The sequence below is a fragment of the Cyphomyrmex costatus genome, unplaced genomic scaffold (genome assembly GCF_001594065.2).
Source record: "Cyphomyrmex costatus isolate MS0001 unplaced genomic scaffold, Ccosl1.0 scaffold75, whole genome shotgun sequence".
In the NCBI taxonomy this organism is placed as follows: Eukaryota; Metazoa; Arthropoda; class Insecta; order Hymenoptera; family Formicidae; genus Cyphomyrmex; species Cyphomyrmex costatus.
Genome location: NW_017280322.1, coordinates 2842973 through 2853072, shown reverse-complemented (window position 1 = coordinate 2853072; position 10100 = coordinate 2842973). Strand labels below are relative to the sequence as shown.

General features: G+C 30.8%; 1 protein-coding gene across 2 annotated transcripts; it reads left to right on the top strand.

Moving 5' to 3' along the window:
• The first annotated feature begins 4321 nt into the window (after window positions 1-4321).
• Idgf4 (Imaginal disc growth factor 4) lies at window positions 4322-8110 on the top strand. Of its 2 annotated transcripts, XM_018548679.1 has the most exons (6): window positions 4322-4451; window positions 5338-5588; window positions 5803-6106; window positions 6653-6815; window positions 6910-6948; window positions 7395-8110. In XM_018548679.1, exons 1-6 carry the CDS (start codon window positions 4331-4333, stop codon window positions 7855-7857), a joined length of 1341 nt encoding a protein of 446 aa, XP_018404181.1. In that variant the 5' UTR covers window positions 4322-4330; the 3' UTR covers window positions 7858-8110. The 2 variants fall into 2 exon arrangements, with proteins under 2 accessions (XP_018404181.1, XP_018404182.1); XM_018548680.1 differs by lacking the exon at window positions 6910-6948.
• Window positions 8111-10100: the final 1990 nt, after the last annotated feature.

Below are 10100 nucleotides of genomic sequence, written 5' to 3'. Positions count from 1 at the left end.
TACTTTATGCACGTTGTATTATAAACATAATTTGAAGTTAATTTTTTTCAATAATTTTCAAGTTATAAGAATGAAGAAAAGAACTTTTTTCTTAAGATTTTAGAGGGTCAAATGGGAATAACAAGATTTACATTCTTCAACTATTTTTAGGAGTTTACTTTAATACTTCAATTCTGATTCAATCGCAAAGATATACAGTATTAAAAATTGAAGAGAGCTGCGATAAGTGGTTTCCATAAATCTCTCTCGACGCTTTCGCTCTGTAAGATGGAAAAATCGATTTCAGATTAATGAAAGAATAATGCACTCGAAAATATATGTGTAACGAGTGGAATATCTTATATAAATATATAATTTGGTTATTCAATGATTTTTTTAATCATTTATATAGAATTATTTATATTATGATGTATACACATATTTATCGAAACGTAATTGTGTTATATTATTAATTGTATTAAATGTTATTATTTTATCAACTATTATGACTCGTACAAAGAATTACACATATAAAGTGACATCAGAATCTTACAGTATTTATCGGTTCTCAGAATCGATATATAAATAAATACATGTATGTATATGTGTAGCAACACATAAAACATTTTATTTTTGTCTGCTTTGTGGAACACGATACGGAGTAATCTCCGCGTAAAAATGTAACCAAACCTGTCCGAGATATGCCGTCTTAGTGAAAATACGAACTCTCGAATATTTGTAATATTATTACTTTTATATTTTGAGATTTTTATTAAATAAATTATTTTATAGAAATTTTTATCATAAATAAAGGATGATTTTGATCCAGTTATAACTTTAATTTTAATTTTAAATATATTCCAATTAATATATTTTTAATAAATATGTACCATAATATCTTATCTAAATTTTCGTATTTAAATTTCTTTTAGTTTCTATATTTATTTCTAAAACAGATTGTGACATTTTTCTTCTTATTTGATGAAATCATAACTATTGTCCTAATTTTAATTATATATATTAAAATTAGGACAATTTTGCAATTTATAAATAAATGCAACAAGCATTGTATTTTTAATTGTTTAGTTGTACAATATTAAATCTAATACAAAAAGATTCTTTTGTTGCTCTTTGCATTTCCGTGCTTTTTATATCCGTATTTCCGTAAGATCTAGAAAAATTGTTTATATGTGAAAGTACTGTGAACATGTAGCTTTCACGTTTCTCGCCCAGAATATAAGAGAAACAGTTTACTTATTTAGTAACCTTTTGCCCGAGTTATCATCGCGGACCTTATTCTCGGTGAACCGTGTTTCAGACAGACTCTTACAGCGGAATCAAGAACGCAAACATACTCTAGATTCGTGCGTGCACGAATCGCCGTTTTAATCTTTTTTAACTCGATAATTTCCCCTGGCTATCAAATGTTCTACAGTAATTCACTCGCTTACAGCCCGCGTTACCCAACGAATCCAATGAATAGCTAAAAGGAAGTTTGCACGAACGTTTCAATTATTTCGTCATTAATTTGATTGAAAAATTATCTGATACATATTTTGACAGAGGTAATACACTTTCCAGACAAATATTTAGTTTCTAATAATTAATAATTTACGAAAAGAGGTAAATCTGATAATAAATATCACCGGATAATAATAAATTTTATCATTTTATATATAGTTAAAGAGATAAAATTTTTTTCACTTGGATTATTATTAAAAGGAAGAGAAATATTTTTTTAATGTTAAACTATACTATACATATATATAAATCATTTGATTTGTTAAATTATAATGCATTTACTCATCATTAATTGAAGGAATTGAATAAAAAATTAAAATGTAATAAATAGAATATATCGGAGATTTTTGTTTCGAGAAAGTTTATTTTGACGAGACTTGCCATAAGTAGCATATTCCTATGTTTTGAAGATGTCGCAGATAAGATGCAGTCACGTTGCAGTGCTTAGACAAGATGCTCACGTCAGCGCATATATCTACGAATATAGCAAGTGGTCGTGTTCAATTATCCTCTTATGAGTCTTCTCATAGATTAAAAGTGCTCACGTACTAGCGACCTTCGCGCAAGGTTGCATGACCGCACTGTGAGTCACTTTCCCGTGTAAAAAATAGGCGAATTGAATTAACAGGAATCTATTCAGTGAAATTGTAAATCCTATAAATATTCAAAATTCAGAGGTTCATCAAAAGTAGATGTAAAATATGAGTTAAAATAAATAGGTTGGACATATTTGACCAAAAAATGCAACATGAATGTAATAGATATAATTATATTAATATATATTGCGTCAAATGTAAATATTGTGAATGTAATGTATAATAAATCTAATTATATTATATATTATTACTACATTATATAAAAACGTTTTCTGAATTTAAAGATAAACATGGAAAAACAACTTTATAGAAGTATATTTAGTTGGAAAATAATTGTTGACCCATCAAAATAATTATGTAGGACGCGCAAACTGGTTACTAGAATATCAAAAAGCTTTCGCAACGTTGCTTACAGATGTTTGAGTATCCTACATGATCATTTCAATGACCCAATGAAATTAATTTCAGATCTGTATTTAACCAAATTTTTAAATATTTTAGTCAAACTACTCTTTTCATTCTTTGTAGAAACTTACGTAACTTTGTTGAATAATTCCGTCGATACTTTATGATTCACCGACTTTCCGCAAGAATAATTGTTTTGCAGAATATGTTTCGACTCTGTCGATTTTAGCTGATCGAGCAAAGGTGTAAACTGAGTCGCAACCAACACCGCATTAATATCATTTGCAAATCAGAGAACACTCGTGAATGTAAACATGCAAGTTTTATGCACGGGCTATCTCGGAATAAGAGTAGGAAACCACCGCAGATCATTTATGTATGCTTCAACTATCGATCTTTCAAAGCCTATACAGGGATAAAACTTCGCCCTCAAAATTCACTATTTCTTGGAGATTTATCCTAGATATATACAGGATGCAGAAATTTGCCGCGTTGCTCTCTTTTTTGTCAAATATATTGGATCGAATTTAATAAAAATTTTAATGTATTTATTTATAAGTTGTATTTTATAAATATATATTTTTTACAAAGAGATTTGAAAGAAAAAAAGTGGAGAAGATTAAATGTCACGTTCGTAAAACAGCTACAATGATAAGTTTTGAACTAATTTCCTGGTTATCATTTGATTCATGAGAAACACGCGATAATTACTAATAATACACAGTTGATAGCTTCTTTCGTTTGCTCGTCGACTTGTCTCTCTTAGCGACATTTTTTGCAACTTTGACCTTGAAGGCTTTATGTGCGTGAGTTTGGATCGTACGTCTGGTAAATTCTCTCAAGGTATACTTCATTGTCGAAGATTTACAATATATGCATTATTTACAAAGTGATTTACTAAAAAATCACACTTTTGGAAATATTTGCAATTTATGAGAGTTTGGAAAATTCTTATCTGAGAATTAAAAGAGAAATATCAATATCATTTTCATTTTTGTGCTTTTTTCATTACTATTGATTATTAATCACTAGAATTATCCTTGATTAGAAACTCTAAATTGTTTTAGAACAAAATTGGAATTTTATTAATTGTATTGAAATTCTAAAAATGAAAATTATAGATACGGATGTCGCTATTTTCAATGATTTTTCATGCAAACAGTTTATAACAATTGCATATGGACCACCTTGTACATACATATATGTATTATTAGTACAACGACGAAACTTGCTTACGAACGATCACGGGACTCGTAATATCTCCTAGGCCCCACTACGCGAACCGAAGATCGGATCGAGGTTTCAAAGTCCCTGACTAAGAGCAAGCGAACGCCAGTACGCTCCTTTCGTTACTGAAGGTAAGATACAAATAGAAAGTATTGGAAATAATCAATCATTAATATAAAAGGCATACAAAATTTATTTAATATTGAATAAAATCGTAGAGTGTTACATAATAATTATTATGTTGAAAAATAGAAAGTAATAAAATATTGCTTGATGAAATTGAATTCTTAAAACAACGAAGAGTTAAATATATAAAGCAGAATAAGAAATTTTTCGATATATTCATTGTATTCGTACTCGAAGATTATTTGATTTTCTATATATTTCTTTGTTGAACTCTCTCTGTAATCGTAATAATATATTATAATAATGTCATTTTGAATATAAAGTATTTTCGTTTTTAGAAAAATTGCACGGATAAAGATATTATTGCATTAATTTATTAATAATTGGGCCAATGCAAAGCGATGTATATTTAATATTTACTCTCGATCAATTAGATTAATTACGGATTCAATTCGTTATGGTTTTAGACAGCAAAGATGAAGACGTTACTTTTGGCCGTTTTCGCGGTGCTGTGCATCAAGGCAGTGCTCAGCGCAGATCCTAATGAGCACAACAAAGTGGTCTGCTTTTGGAATAGTACCGCTTACGAGAGGCAAGGTGAGGTCGTTTGAGCTAGTTATATTCATTACTCATACTCTTGAGACGCATATAAAGCCTGTTGAAATATTCATACAATTCTCTCGAGAATTGCTTCTTGGGAATTAGAAGCTATCAAACATATATGAACTTTTTAAGAAATTTGAAATAAAGAATGAGAAGGAATTAAGATATTTGGTGTAATGTTTGCTAATTTTATTATAGAAAAATAATAAAAATTAAAACGTACGTTATACTTTTTTAGATAGTAAAATTAAGAATAACTATGTGTGTTTCTATTACCAGTCACAAAAGTAAGTCATTTATGGAATTTTTAAATTCCATAGTTAGATAACTTTTTATTTGCCTTTTTTCGGATTTTAAAAGTAACAACAGAGCAAACGTTAAATATCAATTTTGTGAATTCGGCTTTCATTAATAATATATTTAATATAAATTATATTATCACTAAATGTCAGTTTATATCTAACATTTAAAAATTAAAACAATTTTGAAAGTAATATATATATGTGTATATATATATAAACATTTTTTCAGTCCTTTTACTATATAATATTTTCTATCTTAAGATATTTATAACTAATATAAGTTCTACGTTGAAACTTCTCTGGCTTGTATTTATTGGAGAGTTTATATCGGCACTTTGTATTTGTGCTGAACTAGACGTTAAAGTCAAACACACCGCAAAGAGCAATGTAAATCTAACAACGTAGACATATTCCACATGGCAATCCATAATTAGAAGCCGAATATTACAAATTAATAAATTATAAATGTATAAGAATTAGATTTTTTATGTTTTTTAGCCTTCAATTTTTCAGCAAAAACAATTGTTTATTTACAAGATATTCGTTTTACGTTTACTAAGTTTTTTTTATTTTCAAAGGTCCAGCAAAGTTCCAACTTGAAGACGTCAGATCTGCTTTATCTCTTTGTACTCACCTTGTCTACGGATATGCTCATATCAATTCCAACTTCGAGATTGTTCCTGGTTCGCCGAGCTTAGATACTGGTTCGGGCTACTCCTATTACAGACTTGCCACGCAGTTTAAGCGTTCGTTTCCCGACTTAAAGATTTATCTGAGCATCGGAGGAAATTCCGATCCTTACGATGAGGAACACAAATACCTCGTGTTGGTGAGTGCAATATCGGTGTTATGATATTCTGTTGTTTCAAGTGACAATTTTCAATATTTAATGAAAGAACATATAATAAAACAAAACCTTAATTATTTCATATCTAATTTAAAGTAATCATAGGATACATTCAGAAACGAAATAAGATCATAGTAATTAGCGAAAAATCAATAAAATAAAGAATTAAACAGAATGAAATTTTTGAAATCGATAGACTGAGACTTCGGAAGGTAGAACGAAGTTTATCAACTCTGTAAACCGGCTGCTAAACGACTACGACTTTGACGGAATTGACCTGGCATGGCAGTTTCCACCGGTCAGACCTAAAAAACAGCGCAGCACTCTCGGGTCCATCTGGCATGGACTCAAGAGAAAATTGGGTTACGGTAAATTCAAAGATGAGAAGGAACAGGAACATCGCGATGGTTTTACAATTTTGGTCCGTGACCTCAAGGCGCAACTTAGACCGAGATTCAAAACTCTGACTCTCACGGTGTTGCCTCACGTTAACTCTACCGGTTAGTATTCCACACATATGGATAATAACAATAAAATTAATAATATAACATTATATGTTAATATAATTGTTTGTAATTCTAAAATGACCATAGTAAATAGTCCCTTACAGAAATCAATTTATTACTGCACGCGGAAAGAATGGTGTTTTGCTGAAATATCGAAGAATTTAGCAAATCTGAAAATAATTTTGTTAGATTGATAAAAAATATAATGTAGAATGTTGCTAGAATGTTAAAACTTGTTGCAGCATTGCTTACCATGTTTGAATTTGCTACATCATTATTTTGATGATCCAACACATACATATAATAATTATTTATTTTCATATACGTATCTATTTAAATTTTTAAATACTTCAAAATCACTCTCTCCGTGTGGAAAACGGTCATTATTTGAAAAAGCACTGAATACTTGTGATACTTAAAATAAGTAATTAATTACTTTTTTTCAGTATTAAATTGGCCAGTACTCCTATATAGATATTGGGTTTCTGTCGAGGGTATTCATAACTCTAAGTAACATGATTATATGTTTTTTTCTGACAGTGTATTACGACGCCAGATTATTGGCGCCCAACATCGAAGCCGTACATCTTTTCGCTTTCGATCAAAAAACACCAGAGCGCAGCCCGAAGGAAGCCGACTTTACATCACCAATTTATGCCAGTTACGGCCGTGTAGCGGAAGACAATATCGATGTTGCGACAAGGTAAGAGTCTTGCTCCTTTGCTGCAACGCGTCTCCATTATTTTCCCGTATCGTCGCGAAATATAGTTTAACATAACGCAATCAATTTATGGCAGTTACGGAGACGAGGGAGACAATATTGACGCTGCAGCAAGGTAAACATACCTTTCTTCCCGTAATGCACTTATATTAATTTTAATATATGTATAAAATACAGCATACATACCCCGCCTAGTAAATTTGTGTGCAATTTCCATTTTTAATTTTACTCAATTTTTCTACATTAAATTATCATATATTCAAGTCTACTTTCTCCTATGCTTAATTCATGATTTGTGAGTTAAATAAATTATATAATGCATAATTCATTTTTTATCAAGTCAATTACTGTTTATAATATCGGTCTGAACATTAACATTCGTAAATATTCATCAATCTTAACATATCAAAAGCTAAAAGATTATGTCTACGTTTATGTAAATTTCCTTTTTATACTGGGTGCCTCCCTAACTTGTCCACTAAAAGCGGAGACATTTCGCACAACGCACCGCTTTTACAGCTTGATAAGAATAACATCGGAATAACAAAAGCAATCTCCTAGGTACTGGTTGGAGAATGGAACTCCCGGCAGCAAGATCGTCGTCGGTATTCCTACGTACGCTCGCACGTGGAAATTGACGGAAGACAGCCAGATTTCCGGAGTGCCGCCCATCGTGACCGAAGGTCCAGGTGCCCCAGGGCCTAACACCAACGAACCAGGACTGCTGTCCTACGCCGAAATGTGCTCCAAACTGACCGAGCACGCGGCAGGACGTTTGAGACGAGTCGGTGACCCATCCAAGAAGTACGGCAGCTACGCTTATCAGTCTTATAATGGTGAAACTGGAACTGAGGGGCTCTGGGCAGGTTACGAGGATCCGGACACCGCTGGTAACAAAGCAGCATTCGTGAAGTCCAAGGGTCTCGGCGGCGTGGCGATTGTGGATCTGTCTCTGGACGATTTCCGAGGTGTTTGCAACGGCGACAAATATCCTATCGTTAAAGGAGCTAAATATAAGCTGTAAAGAGCGAAGATTCGATTCAGACAGTAATCGAAATTCGAATCTATATCAATATCCGAAGAAAGCTCGGAAAGAATATTTCAGATGCTGACTGCGATGATCGTATTTGTATGTATTGTCCGATGAGCGCGAGTTATCAAGATTATAATTTTAACGAGAAAATTTTTAACAGCAGAATTTTAATGAGGTTCGTGATGCTGACACTTCAAATGTATTGTACGTAAGGATAATAAAAAAAAATATCGCTGCTTTATTATTTAAATCGTTTGATCTAAATCTTCTCTATTATTTTCGAGAGATAAGCTCATCCTGTAAAGAATACTTATATATATATATATATACTATAAAATCGTATTATAGGAATTTAGTTTGTACAATTATTATTTTATATATGTATAGAGAAAAATGTTTATTTAAATTTTAACAAATATTTGATTAAACTTAACATTTACTTGCGGTAAATAAATATTTACTAAATAAAAAAGTGATATAGTTAAATTAAATAAATAGTTCTTGTATCAATAAATTTATATTTAGTAAAAAAATGTTCGATTAGTATTAATCAAACAAATATTTATGACAAAATTTAATACATTTTTCTTTCAATGTAAGAAAACTTTCAGTTTACACAGTTATTACTTGCATGACAAAATATTCTTGTAAAATTAAAAAAGTTGTATATTATCATCTAATTTTGAAGATAGGAACTATAAAGTTTTACGGAATTTAAACCGTTGATTTATTTTATTAATTTATATTCGCTGATAAGTAAGAAGACGTTGAATCTGAAAAGGATGAAGGATAGAAAAATGGAAAACTGAGAGTTGCACATAGATAGAGACATTCACATATATGATATATATATATATTTTTTTTTTATATAGATAATATATTTTTTCGTGCAGTCTATTTTTCCGGCCAAACGATATATTTGCACGGGTGTATAACAAAGGTTCTTTCTCCTGTAAACTATAGACTCGTTAACATATCCAACATCGAAGATTGCGTCAAACCAGATACAGTTAATAATCCGCAGCCATTCTCACGCCGGTTCGAGTCAAACCTCCTCTCCTATCTCGACACAGTGAATCCAAAATAAAATCATAAAAGATACGCACACGTAGTGAATCGTTGGTAAATCTGATCATTCTATCGTGATTTATTTAACTCGCAATCTACTGATCGCGCATCTTGATCGTGCTGAACGCTGTGGTGGATCATATCCCATATTATAGGTCGGTATTCATAGTCGATTTTCTACTTCAAAACTGTCTTAAGTAGTCTTAAGTGGTTTGTTGTATTAATATCTTAAATGGTTTTAAGATACTAATACAGTTCTGTGATTGGTTTGTAACATTTTAAGACTGTACTTAGAATGCCTTAAAACCAACTATGAATATCGGCAAAAAACTAGTATTACTTTTTACAAAATACTGGGAGTGGTAGCTTCGTCAATAACTTTATGTCCTTCTACGGTATAGTTGGTAATTCGATAGAGTTACGTTAACAAAAGAAGGGCACTCGTGAGAATATATTATAACAGATAACATATAACGAAACGATACTTGTCTAATCCCACTTAAGCGAGCACTTAATATTTCTAGGTCTATGATTATTTCATCTCGATTCGCGAGTCCACGCGCATAAAATCGATGGAGTCTTCGTAAATGCTTCTTAAAAATATCATCTTAATTATCTCTTACAGAAATTTAATACTAGAAGATATAAATTAATTACTCGATTATTAAAAGCAGTGTGTTTCTTATCAAAATAAGTAATTTTCATTAAACTAACCAGTTAAGTTAAATTTCTGTAAAGAAAATGCAGGATTCGATCGTTTCTTCGTGGTCACGAATAAAAAAAATGCAAATTAACGACAGAAATGAATTAAAACTTAAGCGTTAAAAACAGTTTATTACAAAGAACGTTGCCTATTTTAAATTCCTCGCATCTAGTAATGAATCGTATACTTGATAAAGGAATGAATAGATTATTGGATATTCACTGAAAAAAAATTATAAAATTAGCAAATCACCGAAAAAGACAACCAATAAATAAAAGTTGCTTTTTTTTTAAATAACTAGGGTAAGATGGTAACATAATTTTAAATATATAGTATAATTCAAAACTTCGAGAATTAAATTCATATCTTATTTTATTCAGAATTGTGCCATGTTCGAAATTGTATCACCTTGTTCTACGTTTTATTTACATCAATTGATTCATCTCGTTATTCTATGCATAAA

What these genes read in the sequence shown, in the direction of transcription:
- Idgf4 (XM_018548679.1), top strand. Translation starts at nt 4,331, where the DNA reads ATGAAGACGTTACTTTTGGCCGTTTTCGCGGTGCTGTGCATCAAGGCA. An exon ending in AACACAAATACCTCGTGTTG is followed by an intron (nt 5,589 to 5,802) that starts GTGAGTGCAATA and finishes TGAAATCGATAG; the next exon opens with ACTGAGACTTCGGAAGGTAG. An exon ending in GCCTCACGTTAACTCTACCG is followed by an intron (nt 6,107 to 6,652) that starts GTTAGTATTCCA and finishes TTTTTCTGACAG; the next exon opens with TGTATTACGACGCCAGATTA.